At 38.0% G+C, this 18389-nt stretch overlaps 1 protein-coding gene across 1 annotated transcript in view; it reads left to right on the forward strand.

Moving 5' to 3' along the window:
• LOC128200120 (Kv channel-interacting protein 1-like) overlaps positions 1–18389 on the forward strand; it is a 129781-nt gene that overhangs the window by 108874 nt on the left and 2518 nt on the right. The window contains exons 5-9 of the mRNA XM_052892412.1: positions 1421–1490; positions 2828–2898; positions 12576–12788; positions 17181–17332; positions 17723–17915. Of these exons, the coding sequence (XP_052748372.1) occupies positions 1421–1490; positions 2828–2898; positions 12576–12788; positions 17181–17291 (465 nt within the window). The 3' untranslated portion in view covers positions 17292–17332; positions 17723–17915. The remainder of the gene's footprint in view (positions 1–1420; positions 1491–2827; positions 2899–12575; positions 12789–17180; positions 17333–17722; positions 17916–18389) is intronic.

Genomic DNA, 18389 nt, shown 5'->3' on the forward strand with positions numbered 1-18389 from the left:
CCGCCACAAGTCTGGACATTTTAGTGAGCATGACTACTCAAAACACTAGACCACGTCAAAGCTACTCACAATTGCCATCTGATAGTAATAGTATTCACATTTTACATAAGAATGCATGCGGCAATTAATACAAAAAACCGCTACGCTTTCATATTTCTAAAATTAATCAATTAAATCAAGAAAGCAATGAGAAAAAAAAATTATAACGTTGTATGCTAATAAACTAATTATTTACTTGATATGTTGTCATCTATGAATTCGTCTATCCTGTAATAGGCTTTCTTACATAAAAATTGTTTAATATAAGATTTGAATTGCCTCTCTGTCAGATTTAATGCAGATTCCGGCAGTTTATTATAAAATCTTATGCAATTACCATAGAATGAATTACTGATTTTGTGCAGACGGCATTTAGGTAAAATAAGCTTATTTATATTGCGTAAGTTTCTACTTGTACAGTCTTTGAGTTTTTTAAAACTCGCTAAGTTCTTCCGTGTATACATAATATTTTCATAAATGTATTGTGAAGTAACTGTGAGGATATTTGAGTCTTTAAAGCACTGACGTAATGACTCTCTTGAACCCATACCATAAATAGAACGTATGGCTCTCTTTTGTAAAACAAATATAGTATTTATATCGGCTGCTTTACCCCACAGCAGTATGCCATAAGACATTATGCTATGGAAATAACTAAAATATACAAGTTTAGCCGTCGCCACGTCTGTTAATTGCCTAATTCTTCTAATTGCATATGCAGCAGAACTGAGTCTACTGGCCAATTTTGAAATATGGGGCCCCCATTGTAATTTCGAGTCCACTGTTATACCTAAAAAAACTGTATCATTAACAAAATTTACTATTTCGTCATTAAGCAATAACTGTGTATTTATTAGTCTTACATTAGGAAGTGTAAATTTTATACACTTTGTTTTGCTGGAATTTAATAATAGGTTATTACATGTAAACCAATTTAATATTGCATTAAGATTTACAAATGTAAGTGCTTTAACAGTAACATATATATATAATAATATTTATTTTATTTTACACTTTATTGCACCATTTATAAAATAAATACATAATGGTAAATACATTTAACTGTAATGAGAAGTGATACAAAAGGCGGCCTTATCGCTAAGAGCGATCTCTTGCAGGCAACCTTTGAATGGAGAGGAGTAATTATAAACAGTTTGATAGGAGGCACGATGAAATATTCTGTTAGTTCTAAATATGGGAGATGTGATACATGTAATAATATAAATATTATCCTTACTCATTATATATATATATATATATATATATATATATATATATATATATATATATATATATATATATATATATATATATATATATATATATACACACAGAGTTAAGAGAGATATGCGTACAGCGGAGTGGTTGTGTCATGTTGCAGGAGTGCCCGTCGGGCGTGGTGGACGAGGAGGCCTTCAAGCACATATTCTCGCAATTTTTCCCCCTGGGAGGTTTGTGTTATAGTTTGTTTATAAGCTTAAACATAACGTTGATGTTTTTAAAACTCAAGTTCATTTTTGGACGATACGACATCATAACCTTCAAGAAAAGAGCATATTCCTTTTTAAAAGGCCGGCAGCACACCTGCAATGCCGCTGGTGTTTTGGATGATCATGGGCGGCGGTAGTCACTTACCATCAGGTGAGCCGCATGCTCGTTCCCCTCGTGTTGTAAAAAAAAAAATACTTTCTTTTCGTTGGAAAACAGTATAATTAAATGGGTCTTTTTTTAATGCATGATAATGAAATGGTAACCCCGCCTGCGCTATCGGTATACACTGGTGGGGCACCAGTGAGGGATGATAGGTGAGAATGGAAAGGCAGGTCAGTTAGCCCATCGTGAATACACCTGAGATTCGGCACGATGGTTTCCAGCGGGGACCACGTGGAGGTCAACCTGACTGGGTATATTGCTAGCAATGGGACTGATAGTCCGCATTACTAAAAATCGCCCCCTCCCCTTCCCCCCGGGGAATGAGAATCCCCGAATTAGAGGAACATCCCAGAATTAGACGAATCTTCACAGAGACATATCGGAGAGTACAAATGGGTTGGCGAGGCTCGTGCTGAAAATCAGCGCTGCAGTGTCCCTGACACTACAGCATAATGCTGAGCACGCACCTCATTTTGCAGGTTTTACGACGCACGCACACGCACATTTTGGATAAAACTGTTATAATATGAATTGTTCTTTTTATTTTATATTCTTTATTTATATACTAGCGGCCCGTTTCGACGTCGCACGGGTGGACATTTTTACATTTTAAAAAGTGGCCATTAAGGTTGCACACGCGGCGGAAGCTTAAAAATGGAGTAACTTCTCCCGTTTTCCCAGCATTTCCCTTCACTGCTCTGCTCCTATTGATCATAGCGTGATGAAAAGTATACTATAACCTGCCCACGAGTATGAAGAATAATTGTACCAAGTTTCGTTAAAATCCGTCGAGTAGTTTTTGTTTCTATAACGAACATACAGAGAGACAGACAAAAAATTTACTGATTGCATTTTTGGCATCAGTATCGATCACTAATCACCCGCTGATAGTTATTTTGGAAATATATTTCATGTACAGAATTGACCTCTCTACAGATTTATTATGAGTAATAGATAAATATTTTGCGTGTAGTTTCGTTGTTATAATTCTTAATATTGTTTTTTGTCCCCTGTGTGGGTGTAGTCGCATATTTCTGTAAAATCAGGTTTCTTTCTTTCTAAAATGGTTCAGGCCATCTGGACAATGATCCTATGTAAGTTAATATGTATGAAAGTGTATGTACGATGTTTCCAGACGCCTCCCAGTACGCACACCTCGTGTTCAACACAATCAAACACAAGCAGCACGGGAAAATTAATTTTGAGGTGAGTCACGTACCATACATACGTTGTCTTTGAACACATTTTGCCGCGTAAAATAAAAAAAAGTGTACGTATCACGCAGCGCCATCTAGTTCCTAACTAATGAACGAATGAATATTTATTTACAAGAAATATGGGTAAGTATATAGATGTTTACCAGAGGGAGACTTTGTACAAAACATGTTAGCTTGGGTACCTCTGTCCCATTCGTGTTTCAACCATGAAGCAGTTGTGTTTGCATGGCTGTGTTTCGGTTTAAAGGGTGGGATATGGCGTGAATTTACAGGGTACAGAGAAAGAGCATCTTAGTCCTTAGGAATGGCAACGCATAGGGGGTATCATGGGCGAAACAGTATACTCTGTTATGTCCACGGTACTGCTCATGTCTATAGGCGACGGTTACATTGTCCATCAGGTGGGCCGTCAGCTTGTTTGTCATTCTAAGTTGTATATCGTTGGGTATCGTATAATTTTTCACTTCCCCCAAAGAAAATATTAATTACTAATGCTATAAAAATATATACAGTGCTACCTCGATATACGTGTGGCCTAATATACAAGTGTATTGAGACACGAGCCGCCGAGCGAGCGATATTTTGCTTCGAGATGAGAGCAAGGTTTGAGATGCGAGGAATCGCACGCTACACCGCTGCACACGCGCCTCACATGCGGAGTGGATGGTGGTGTCTGACAGTTGCTCCCACCTCAGGCTAACACTTAACAAAAACAACTGACGTGGTTGTTTGGGAGCTAGAACGGATTAATGGCATTTCAATGGGGGAAATTGTTTTGACATACTCGTACAAGCAAGGTTACGGTACGAATTAAACTCGCATGTCGAGCTACCACTGACTCAGACCAAATAGTGATTCATACTGATGCTTATCTTGAGTGATTACTTTAATTCCATAGATAGTATGTTTTCGTTTTAAAATTATTGAAAACAGCCGGCGTTTCAGTTAATATATATATATATATATATATATATATATATATATATATATATATATATATATATATATATATATATATATATATATATAATTTATACAATATTATAATTTTTAATAACAATTTTGCAATTTACGCGCTCGGCCTGTTCGAGCAGGCGTTTCTTTTTTCATTATTGTTCTACCGTCCACCGTTGTGTTTCTTGTAATTTTTTTTTTTGATGGGTGACAATGGTATGGTAACCCCGCCTGCGCTAACGGGATACGTTGGCGGAGCACCAGTGAAGGGTGATAGATGAGAATGAAAACAGGCCAGTTAGCCTATCATGATGAATTCATCAGGAATTAACCATGATAGTTTCCAGGGGGAACCGCGTGGAGGTCGACCTGGTTGGGTGTATTGCTAGCAATGCGATTTTTAGTCTACATTAGTAACAATCCCTTTCCCCCCTGTTTCTAGTACTGTGCCATCTTATTTTCACTTGGACAGTTGTGACGCCGGCTAGAACATTACTGTTAATATTTATGTTAAATTAAACGCACTTATCAAGTATTATCAGAGTTTATTCTAAAATAAATTCCATTGTGTCCGCGACGAGACAATAATAATAATAGTACATTACTGCAGCGGCCAGCAACTGAGGCATTGATGGACGAACGTGCAAATGTGGGCCGAGGCGTAGCCGAGGCACACATACGTGAGTCCATCAATGCCTAGTTATGGCCGAGGCTTGTATAGTACTTTTCTCAAACAATGCGCGGAAATCAAAAACACAATTTTACTTTTTAAATTCAATGACGAATAACGAACAATAATAATTTTTCACGCACCATAATGTTCCCTTGTTTTTTTTTTCAATAAACAGCTTTCTATTTGCAAGCCAGTTCGAAATTTAAATAAAACCTTGTATTAGTTACCTCCTCGGTAGCCATGTTTCGAAGTTAAAGGTCATTCCATTTTTAAATTACAGGACAGATATGAGCTTACATAGTAATTTATCTGGCCGCAAAACACGACAGATATGGATTTTCATACAACTTTTGCCGGCGGCTGCCCGCATGTATCTTGGCCAGTACGGCAATTTTGATTTATCTCTAAGAAGATTGTCAAAATAATGCTCACATTTCCAAGCATGTTTGAGAAAATTATATTTATATAATATCAGAAGAAATAGTTCTTAATTCAAATTTTAAAAATCGACTTGGTCTGGATTTTTTTTTATCTAATTACTTGTAACCTAAGAACAAGGAATTACATAGAAGGAATGATAAAATAAAAACTGTAAATCATATGGTTGCCTTCTTTCTTCTTATGCAAATATAATTAGTAAAAAGAGGACGAAAGATACACCGTCAGTTGCTATTTCTCTCAATTCATAGCAGGCTAGTGTATTGAAAATGTGTATGTAAAATTTTTGTTCGTTTACATAATATCTATAGGACCGATTTGTATGTATATTCTTTTAGATAAAAAAAATTTGCAAATCGGTTTACAATTGACGACGTGCTGAAGATGGGCCAAATTAAAAGTACCCGTAACCGGCGAGCGTGTATGAAAAGATTGATGAATGTGGAAGAAGCGAAAGAGGTTTGTTTGAATCGAAGCATTTGGCGTTCCATTGTTTCTGCCTACCCTAATGGGAGACAGGCGTGACAGATATGTATGTATGTTTACAATTAACGGAGTTATGAGGTAACGAACACAAAAAATACAAAATACAACCGAATTGAATTGAATTAAATTAATTCTTTCTTTTTGATGTCATTTGAAACTTAATATTGATTGATAATCAATTTTCTTATCAGTGAAATCAGTGTTCTTATTTTAAAATGATTAAAACGAATCGACACGTTCAATTTTATATCGTAAACATATCGTCACCTCTATGGTAAACTATCGAAACTGAAAAAGTTACATTTTACAGGGGAACGTTTTGAAACATTAGAATGCAAATAACTTGTGACAGAAGACTACTGTAAAAGATCATGCTAACATTTTAGTTTTAAAATCCTGTTTTTTATTGAATGCGCTTAATTAATTATAACTATATTACAAGTATCAGAAATAAATGCAAATTCGTTACTTTGCACCTTCATACATGAGAGTTCCTAGGTATTGAGTTATACAATAGCAAATCTACGTAAGTGGCAGTTTCGTAAGTTGCCAAAGAAAATTATTTATTTTATTTTCTGGCAAACTAACGAAAGTGCCACTTTCGTAAATATACCAAGGTATAAATCACGTGTTTTGGAGAGAACTTCAGTTTAAATAACAACGTTATAGCAATCATTCATGTAAAATAACTAAATTAGGATTGAAAAATTGATAAAATAATCATTGAAATTTTCAAATTAAAGTGTTTATTATAGAAAATACTATAAAAATATGCTAAGTAAGTTTACTTTGGGTATATCACAAAAATATGGTGATTCGAGCTACTCGATTTCTTTAACCGTTAGAGATAGAAATTTGAGAATAAGCCACAGTAAGTAGTATGGCGTAAAATGTAGGTTTTTAAAGAAATGTCAAATTTGGAAAAAGTGCAGATTCATAAATTTGCCATAGAGGTGACGATATTACATTGAAAATATTTGAATTTAGAATGCAGCTTCGACGTTCGGTGCATTTTATTTCGTAAAAAAAAAAAACCGTAACTAGATATTTGTTGACACAAAATTTGACGTTCCAAATCCAAATATTTCAAATCTACTTGTAAATTGTAAAATGTAAAAGATCTCAGTGCGTTCTATTCGTTTTAAAATAAGAATAATAATTCCTAATTTAAATAAAATATTGATTATAAATATTTTTTTTTTTAATAAAACCCACTAAGTAATTCGGTGTGGTTACTCATCAATATTAAGTATGTCGCTGTTTTTTTTTTTAAGAACAAAATGTAAATAAAATTTCAATACACAATGTACAGACTGCCAGTTTTATGTTTTTATTATAATAAGATAAGCAAAGGAATTATTGTTACAATGCTATTAAAGGGGAGATTCATAATTGAATCCTGTTTTTACGCGCCAACTTCCCGCGGTTTAAGAACTGGAGTGTAGTCTTGGAAGTCGTTTAACTGTGGATCGTGTACAGTACGGATATGAATACGAACAGATTTTATACTATATATATATATATATATATATATATATATATATATATATATATATATATATATAGCGTATTAATTTAGCTATAAAATAAGCGAATTAATTAATATTAATTTATGTTGTTTATTTATTTAATTAATAAATTATCGGTAGTTTAATTAATTAAATAGAGTCAATCGATTCAATTGAATTTAATTTATTAATTTATATTGTTATTTATTATAATAAAAATTTACACAGACGGATTTATCCCATGAAGGGATTTCTTCCAGTCAACCTTGAGAACAGGGAGGAAAGGTATTGTTAGTAATGGAGACTGAGAATCCCATTGCCAGCAATATACCGAACCGGGTCGTAAAATCCGGTTCCCCCTGGAAACTATCATGGTTAATTCCTGATGAATTCATCATGATGGGCTAACTGGCCTGTTTTCATTCTCATCTATCACCCTTCACTGGTGCTCCGCCAGCGTATCCCGTTAGCGCAGGCGGGGTTACCATACCATTTTCTCCCAGCAAAAAAAAAAACCTTGAGAACACGAAAGGGGAATGTATCTATAGGATTTGTAATGTAAAGCGTATTGTATATACGGTGCAAACTTAGATCATATAGATGGAGCATCGAACTTCAAAACAAGAGTCGTTTGCTTGGGTACCTCTGTCCCATTCGTGTTGCTAGCATTAAGCAGTTTCGCATGGCTGTGTTTCAGTTGAAGGGTGGAATATGGTAGTGATTTTACAGGGTACAGAGGAATAACACCTGAGTCCTCAGGAATGGCAACGCATGGGGGGTATCATGGGCGAAACAGTATACTCTGTTATGTCCAAGGTGCTGCTCATGTCTATAGGCGACGGTTACCACTTTCCATCAGGTGGGCCGTCAGCTTGTTTGCTGTTATAGGTTGCTTAAAAACTATACCTCCCTGTCAGATTATTATTGACAACTATGTAGGTAGTTATACATATAAGATATTCAAGGTAACTTGTATGAATCTTCATTATAATAAATCAGTGATTGTTTCGAGCTCTTCTTTTATTGACGTGCTCCACCTATCAAAGTTGACATGGCGCAGTCGGTAGGATTTATATAAGTTTAAAAAAAAAAAAACATATGAGTAAACGAGTAAACTTACAAATAATTAAAAGTGCATAAAATCAAAATGGAGACTGTATTATCGCCACCGTCACCGTTTCACTTCGATGAAAACGCGATGGACATAACATCAGGAAGATTGAGTGAAAAGTGGGAACAATGGAAGAAAGGATTTTTGATATATTTTAACGCATGTGAACTGAACAAGAAAGCCCCCATAGTTCAAACTAATATATTATTACACATAATTGGGGATCAGTGTCGTGAAATTTTAGGCGAATTGGCATCAGCTGAAAATACGTTAGAAGGTATTTTGAAAATTTTAGATAAAAAATTTAAACGAAAAAAGAATGTAACGGTTGAGCGACATAGATTTTCATCAGAAATCAACAGGAAAACGAGACTATTGAGCAATATATATATGAATTGCGAAAATTAGCACAGAATTGTGAGTTTGGAATACTATATGAAGATCTTATCAAGGACCGTCTAGTATGTGGCGTATTGAGCGCGGCAATCAGAGAACGTTTACTGCGAGAAGAAGATTTAAATTTAAATAAAGCCATGGACATATGTCATGCGGCGGTTGTGTCGAAGGTCTACGCGGAAAACATTAAGCGAGAGGCTAGTCGAGTGGATGAAGTCCGATATACTGATGAAGGGAATAAGGAACAACAGGATATATGGACAATCAAGAACAGCAAGCGGTTATCTATTAACCGAGCAAGCAGTTCCTGGGGCGCAGGTGAAACCAGGGCGTCGGCTTCGTCGGCGAATGGCCGTTCCGATGACACCGCTTCATGTAATTGCTATCAAGGAGGGCGTGCGCGACCCGCGCAATGTCGACGTGCTATCGGCATGACAAGGGAAGCCTCGGCGCGACGCATCGTACCCGAGACACCACATTGTAGCAGATGTGGTTCCCTACATGGATATAAAGCTTGCCCGGCGTTTGGCAAGAAGTGTCTACGATGTTCAAAGATGAATCACTTTGCGCGAATGTGTAAAATATATAGTGTACAAGAATCGGAAGAACAGGTAATTAATTGCATATTTTGCAATAATAATGATTGGATAGTATCATTAAATATAAATAATAATAATATTAAATTTAAATTAGATTCTGGAGCTGATGTAAGCATTATTCCTTTGAAATATATATCGAAATTAGGCATCAGAAAAAGTGATTTATTAACTTGTGATTCCCAATTAAGTGGATATAGAGGTGAAAAATTAATAGTTCATGGAAAAATATATTTAAAAGTGGATTATAAAAATAAGATGTATTTAATGGAATTTATTATTGTAGATGTTCCAAACCAACCCGTGTTAAGTCGTCATGCCTGTCAGCAGTTGAATCTGATTCGTCGGGTCATGTCGGTGGAGGAGTCCAAACAGGTAAACCTTGATATAGTAAGAGAATATGAGGATGTATTTAGTGGAATAGGCTGTCTTCCTGGGAAATATACAATAAGATTAAAAGAAAATTCTATTCCAGTAGTTCATGCGCCACGTAAATTGCCGTTTGCTATAAAAGATGACGTAAGAAAGAAATTGTTAGAAATGGAGTCTCAGGGTATTATAGCGAAGGTTGAGGGACCAACTGATTGGGTAAATAGTATCACGATAGTTAGAAAAGGAAATGGTGACTTGCGTATTTGTTTAGATCCAAAAGAGTTAAATGAATGTATTAAAAGAGAATATTTTAGACTACCCACTATAGATGAGATATTATCTCAATTATCAGGTGCCTGCTATTTTAGTACTTTGGATGCCTCAATGGGATTTTGGCAGGTAGAATTAGATGAAACAAATAAATATTGTACTTTTAATACGCCGTTTGGTCGATATAAATTTCTAAGAATGCCGTTCGGAATATGCTCGGCCTCGGAGGTATTTCATAGAAAGATGTATGAAAACTTTGATGATATAGAAGGTGTATGTATGTACATCGACGATTTGTTAATTTATGCTAAAACGAAAAAAGAACATGATAAAGTATTAAGAAAAGTTTTAAATAGGTGTAGAAAGATTAATTTGAAGTTGAATATGCAAAAATGTAAATTTGGGTTACAAGAACTAAAATATCTTGGTCATCGGATCACAAAAAATGGATTATGTGCAGATGATTCTCACATTTCCGCAATACAAAACATGCCAATTCCGAAAAATAAAAAAGATATAGAACGTTTTTTGGGACTAGTGACTTATGTAGGAAAATTTGTACCACATTTGTCAGACAAAACCATATTTTTGAGAGATATTCTAAAAAAAAACGTGGATTGGCACTGGGATGAGAATCAGGAGCGTTGTTTTTTAGAATTAAAAAACGTTTTATCATGCCCACCTGTTCTTCAATATTATAGCATCAAAGAACCAATAGTCATATCGGTGGATGCGAGTAGCAGCGGGTTAGGTGCTTGTCTTATGCAGAAAGAGTTGCCCGTATGTTACGCGTCTAAAGCGCTCACTACAACTGAACAAAGATATGCTCAGATAGAAAAAGAATTGTATGCGTGTGTGTTTGCATGTGAAAGGTTCTATGAATATATATATGGACGATCAGACGTTACTATTGAGACTGATCACAAACCGCTAATAAGTATCATTAAAAAACCAATCGTAGATTCTCCAGCGCGATTACAAAGAATGTTATTGAGATTGCAGCGTTTTACGTTTAGACTAGTTTACAAACCCGGTAAACATCTTTATGTCGCAGACGCGCTGTCGCGTGCGTACGAAGACAATAGGATAGATGAGTCATCGCTGAGTGACTGTGACAACTTCAATGATGAGATATGTATGGTTTTATGCGATAAAGTCCTAGCGGTTTCTGAATATATACCCGATTTACAATTGACTGCGATTCAAAAACGCACTCAGTCGGATAGTGAATTAGTTCAATTAAAGAAATATATCATGCAAGGCTGGCCAAATGATAATTCGGATGTACCTGAGATAATAAAACCCTACTGGAATTATAGAAATGACTTGTCATATACACTTGGGTTGGTATTCAAAAATGACAGGATAGTGGTACCGAAGGAATACAGAAAGGAAATTTTAAATAAAATACATATAGGTCATTTGGGTTTAGAAAAGTGTAAATTAAGAGCTAGGGAAATAGTATTCTGGCCGGGAATGAATAATGATTTGCATAATCTAATAACAAACTGTAACACATGTCTGTCTCATAGGAAAAGTAATCAAAAACAGGAACTAATACCTCACAGTATACCCGATCGAGCATGGGAAAAAGTAGGAGTAGATTTGTTTCAATTGAAAGGTGAGGATTATTTATTGTTAGTGGATTACTTTAGTAAATTTTGTGAAGTCGTTAAATTACATTCAACCATGTCTGAGAGTGTAATTAATGCATTAAAAAATATATTTTATCGTCAAGGAATTCCAAATATAGTTATGTCAGATTGTGGTCCACAATTCTCATCTAGTTTATTTAGACAATTTGCTCTTGATTGGGGATTTATACACACAACATCATCCCCGTATTATCCTCAATCGAATGGACAAGTCGAACGCATGGTACAGACTATAAAAAACATCATGATAAAAACGAATGAGGACCAAATTGATTATCGTTTAGCGATATTAGAATACTTAAATACTCCATTGACAGACAGCTTGCCTTCTCCAGCAGAGTTATTACAAAGTAGAAAATTAAAAAGCATAATTCCGACATCGAATAAATTATTAAAATCCAAAGTACACACAAATGTTAGAAATAAATTAGTAGAAAGACAGGCATTACATAAGTATTATTATGATAGAAATAAAAAACATTTAGAATCGTTATCAATAGGACAAAAAGTAAAAGTTTACAATAAATTTCCAAAGCGCTGGACATCTGGAATAGTAACAGGCATATTGAGAGACAGATCTTATGAAATTCTTTTATCAAATGGCAATAAAGTGGTAAGGAATAGGCGACACATTATTAGGGACTCCTCTCAACGACATGACCCGCCACAGGATTACAACTTTGAATATGATGATAACTGTCAGTATTGTGATAATACTAATAATGTAAGTAGCGATACATATTCTTCAGACATTCGTCGAACTCGCTGTGGAAGGGTGGTGAGACCGCCGGACAGGTGGGGTTATGAAAACGAGTCTTAAGTTACTCCTACATAGTAATAGTACCTACTTACTACTATTTTTGTTATGGATAATTGATAAAAATATTTATTATAACATTAGTAAAACAATTATGTTAATTCATTTAGAAATTTAATTTATATTTTAATTGTAGTAATTTATATATGCATGTTTTTGTTTAATATAATTTTTTGTTAGTTTTTTTTTTGTTTTGTAAAAAGGAAGATGTCAGATTATTATTGACAACTATGTAGGTAGTTATACATATAAGATATTCAAGGTAACTTGTATGAATCTTCATTATAATAAATCAGTGATTGTTTCGAGCTCTTCTTTTATTGACGTGCTCCACCTAACAAAGTTACCTTGTAATGACAGATGGAAACTCAAAAAGTTTATTTTTCCCAGGAGTTCCTGGAGATCCTGTCGCGAGTGGCTCGAGGATCTGTCCAGGAGAAATTGTCCTGGGTGTTCGCGCTGTACGACGTGGACGGGGATGGGAGAATCTCGCGCGCGGAGATGCTGTCGGTGGTCCAGGCCATATACGAGTTGCTGGGTAGAGCTGCTGCCCCTCCGGTCCACAACACCGCCGCTAAAGACCACGTGGACAGAATATTCCATGTTCGTACTGGCCGCTTTTATTTTTATAGTACGACCCTGCTTCGCGCGGTTTTTAAACGGTTTTATTTAGCTCGACCTGTACGGTATTTATTTATTTGGGTCAAAATTAGAAATTGGAATTTAAGCACCTTCCCGTTGTCAGATTGATCTGAAATTTGGTACACACATTTAATTTAGATGACAATACAATATAATAAAATCAATAACATTATAAATCTAAGATGGCCGCCGATACAAAATGACGGATTACATATTTTTCCTTAACCCCCGCAATATGGGTATCAAATGAAAGGGCTACACTAGTAAAACACGATGATTATGTCAAAATTTTAAATTCAAGATGGACGCCGTTCCAATATGGCGGACTAGGTACATATTTTTCCACAACCACCACAATATGGGTATCAAATAATAGGACTACACTGAGACACCCAGACACTAGACACTCGGACACTAGACACTCAGACGCTAGACCCTCAGACACTAGACACTCAGACACCCAGACCCTAGACACACAGACACTAGACACTCGGATACAAGACACTCAGACACTAGACACTCGGACACTAGACACTCAGACACTAGACACTCGACACTCGACACTCGACACTCAGACACTAAACACCAGACACTAGACACTCAGACACTCGACACTCAGACACTAGACACTAGACACTCGACACTAGACACTCGACACTCGACACTCGACACTCGACACTCGACACTCGACACTCGACACTCGACACTCGACACTCGACACTCAGATACTTAACACTAGACACTAGACACTCAGACACCCAGACACTAGACACTCAGACACTAGACACTCGGATACAAGACACTCAGACACTAGACACTCGACACTCGACACTCAGACACTAAACACCAGACACTATACACTCAGACACTCGACACTCAGGCACTAGACACTAGACACTCGACACTAAACACTCGACACTCGACACTCGACACTCGACACTCGACACTCGACACTCGACACTCGACACTCGACACTCAGACACTAAACACTCAGACACTAGACACTCGACACTCGACACTCAGACACTAAACACCAGACACTATACACTCAGACACTCGACACTCAGACACTAGACACTAGACACTCGACACTAAACACTCGACACTCGACACTCGACACTCGACACTCAGACACTAAACACTAGACACTAGACACTAGACACTAGACACTCAGACACCCAGACACTAGACACTCAGACACTAGACACTCGGATACAAGACACTCAGACACTAGACACTCGGACACTAGACACTCAGACACTAGACACTCGACACTCGACACTCGACACTCGACACTCGACACTCAGACACTAAACACCAGACACTATACACTCAGACACCCAGACACTAGACACTCAGACACTAGACCCTCGGATACAAGACACTCAGACACTAGACTCTCAGACACTTGACACTCAGACACCCAGACACTAGACACTCTGACACTAGACACTCGACACTCGATACTCGACACTCGACACTCGACACTTGACACTCGACACTCGACACTCGACACTCGACACTCGACACTCGACACTCAGACACTAGACACTCGACACTCGACACTCGACACTTAGACACTAGACACTCAGACACCCAGACACTAGACACTCAGACACTAGACACTCGGATACAAGACACTCAGACACTAGACTCTCAGACACTTGACACTCAGACACCCAGACACTAGACACTGACACTAGACACTCGACACTCAGACACTAGACACTAGACACTCGACACTAGACACTCGACACTCGACACTCGACACTCGACACTCGACACTCGACACTCGACACTCGACACTCGACACTCAGACACTAAACACTAGACACTAGACACTAGACACTCAGACACTCGACACTCAGACACTAGACACTCGACACTCGACACTCAGATACTAAACACTAGACACTCAGACACCCAGACACTAGACACTCGGATACAAGACACTCAGACACTAGACTCTCAGACACTTGACACTCAGACACCCAGATACTAGACACTGATACTCGACACTCGACACTCAGACACTAAACACCAGACACTAGACACTCAGACACTCGACACTCGACGTCACTCGACACTCGACACTCGACACTCGACACTCGACACTCGACACTCGACACTCGACACTCGACACTTGACACTCAGACACTAAACACTAGACACTAGACACTAGACACTCAGACACTCGACACTCAGACACTAGACACTCGACACTCGACACTCGACACTCAGATGCTAAACACTAGACACTAGACACTCCGACACTCGGATACAAGACACTCAGACACTAGACACTCGAAACTCGACACTCGACACTTGACAGTCGATACTCGACACTCGACACTCGACACTCGACACTCGACACTCGACACACTCGACACTCGACACTCGACACTTAGACACTAGACACTCAGACACCCAGACACTAGACACTCAGACACTAGACACTCGGATACAAGACACTCAGACACTAGACTCTCAGATACTTGACACTCAGACACCCAGACGTTAGACACTCTGACACTAGACACTCGACACTCGACACTCGACACTCGACACTCGACACTCGACACTCGACACTCGACACTCGACACTCGACACTTGACACTCGGCACTCGACACTCGACACTCGATACTCAGACACTCAGACACTAGACACTCAGACACTCGAACACACTTGAGGAAGGACAAGCATACGTGGTTCTAAGTCGAGTCAAGTCTCTGGAAGGGCTATGTATTGAGGAATTAGATTGTACTAAATTATCAGGTAAGAAACCATGTAATAATGATGCACTGAATGAATTAAATAAAATGAGGAATATTCGGTAAACAATTTCACTAAATACTAAAAACAAGAAAATAAAAATCGGTAAAAAAACTTTTAAGTTAAACGGTTTTATTTTATGTGCACTGAAAACTACAAAATAAATAAATAGTTACTTACCTATCAACCTACGTAGGTGATCTTGGTCATTAATGTCTCTGATGGTAGTGGTTGTCATAACATGAACCATGTCAGCGGCCGAAAGGCAGTTCATGAGAGAACACTAACACCAGGGTTTGCTTGGTAGGTAAACTAAGCAGCCCGCACTATAACAAGTAGGTATTTTGACCTTCTAGTTCAGAAATATTTTAGTACTAGGCAGAATAGCTTTTAGGCATATTAGACTAAAATAAAAACGTGGGGCCCCTCTGAAATCATACCTATAGCAGAGCATATCTTATACTTTGGTAGATCATGAGCTCGGCGTTCGCTGGTGAAGCCGTAACGGCTGGTTATTGATGGTCAAAACCTCCAGTTACGATTATAGTAAGTCGATTCAGCGGACTCTGGACTCCGGAGCTATGAGGTTTCGGATGCGACCGGGATAAACCGCTAGGATGATGATGATGACGATTATAATAAGTCGATGCAATCCACACTTAGTATAGTAGAAAGTAATACAGAAATAGTTAATGGGCCCCACGTTTTTATTTTAGTCTAATATGCCTAAAAGCTATTCTGCCTAGTACTAAAATATTTCTGAACTAGAAGGTCAAAATACCTACTTGTTATAGTGCGGGCTGCTTAGTTTACCTACCAAGCAAACCCTGGTGTTAGTGTTCTCTCATGAACTGCCTTTCGGCCGCTGACATGGTTCATGTTATGACAACCACTACCATCAGAGATATTAATGACCGAGATCACCTACGTAGGTTGATAGGTAAGTAACTATTTATTTATTTTGTAGTTTTCAGTGCACATAAAATAAAACCGTTTAACTTAAAAGTTTTTTTTACCGATTTTTATTTTTTTAAATTAAATACAATTCATATCATTCGATGACAGCGTAGTTTCTATAGATTTGAAAGAATTTAAAATTTGGTTATATATTTTTGAGTTTATCGCTTCATTTCTTTTATTTTATAAAAATTTACTTTGTGTCGAAAACATAATGCGGACTTACATATTAGTGCAGGTTCGAAAATAAGCAACAATAGCTTTGGCCCCCGGCTTCGTTCGCTTCCATACAAACTTTCATCCTGTACTTCTTACTAGCCTATGTTACTCAGGGATAATGTAGCATTCTAACATCGAAAGATTTTTTAAATTGATCCAGTAGATAGACAGCTACTCTTTATTGTTCCCTCCATAAGATTACAATAGTAAACTTATTATAGATACAAACAATTACAAGAAATAATCACAGTGAGACAACAATGAGCGGCCTTATCGCTAAGAGCGATCTCTTGCAGGCAACCTTTGGATGGAGAGGAGTAATTAAAAACAGTTTGGCTAGTAGTTTAACTTTATTCATTTCAAACATACAATAATATAATTCTTTCCTCTGTGTTGTGCTCCAGCTTATAGACACGAACGCGGACGGCGTGGTGACCCCCGACGAGCTGGCCAGCTGGTGCAGCCGCGACCCCGCCCTGCTGAGCTCCCTCGACACGCTCGACACCGTGTTGTGATCCGCGCCCGCGCCCGAGCACTCCTCCGGCGCATACAATAGGTGACTAGCTCCTAACAGAGATATTTGGGGGGGGGGGAGGATTGTTAGTAACGCTCCCTGATCCCATTGCTAGCAATATATCCTATATATCAGGTGGGCCGTCAGCTTGACCAGCCCATTGATACTTCAGCTTGCTTATCCTTCGGGCTGTGTCGGTCACTTTGGTTCTTTTGCGGATATCGTCATTTCGGATTCTATCACGCAAGGAGACTCCGAACATAGCCCTCTCCGTAGTCCGCTGAGTAACTTGTAGTTTTTGCATACGGCAAATCGTATAGGTCCAACTAACGATATAATCGTATATACTTCAAACGTACAGACGAATTGAGATCCTGTTCCGTTTTCAAAGTCTTTTAAAAAAGTTAAAAAGTTTTGGAAAAAACTTTTCAGGTCGGACTCGGCGCATGCGTCCTGCTCCACAGCGGCTGATAACTGCGACTCGCCGCCGGCGGGTCCTCCTCCCCCTCTGCCAGTTACCTCTCCTCCTATCTCTCCTCCTGTACAAGTTTTAAAGGAGACCGGGAAGCAGAGGCGAGCTTCGCAACCGCCGCCAGTCCCGGCGAGAGCAACGGCTACAGTTAATGTGAGTCTTATTATTGTAATATAAAAAAAAAAAATTACCTACATCACCATGAATATAATACCTTAGAGAGATTTACCCAGTGTTGCCATTATGGTGAACTTAACGCTCAAAATGTTTATATTTTGCTGAAGGTATTAGAATCCAACGTGGCTGAGACTAGGTTTAGATGCATCACTTGGATTTATTTCTACTATCTTCTACCACTTTCTACCATCGTACGGCCCGCTATCGACAGGGAGTTCCTCATGTCCTACAGCCTCAATGGTCGCGTGCTACGCGGTTTCAGAGAGGTTTCCTCTCATGAGAATGAGCTCCCTGCCGAGGTTTTCCCAAGAGACTACAGTATGGGGTTCTTCAAAAGGAGGGTAAAGAGGTTAGTTCAGGGTCGGCAACACACGCGTGATACCTCTGGTATTGCAGGTGTTCATAGGCTACATATAGCATTAGTGAGAAATGATAGGTAAGTTAGCCCAT

Source organism: Galleria mellonella, unplaced genomic scaffold, assembly GCF_026898425.1.
Source record: "Galleria mellonella isolate WM207_F2 unplaced genomic scaffold, CSIRO_AGI_GalMel_v1 utg158, whole genome shotgun sequence".
Lineage (NCBI taxonomy): Eukaryota > Metazoa > Arthropoda > Insecta > Lepidoptera > Pyralidae > Galleria > Galleria mellonella.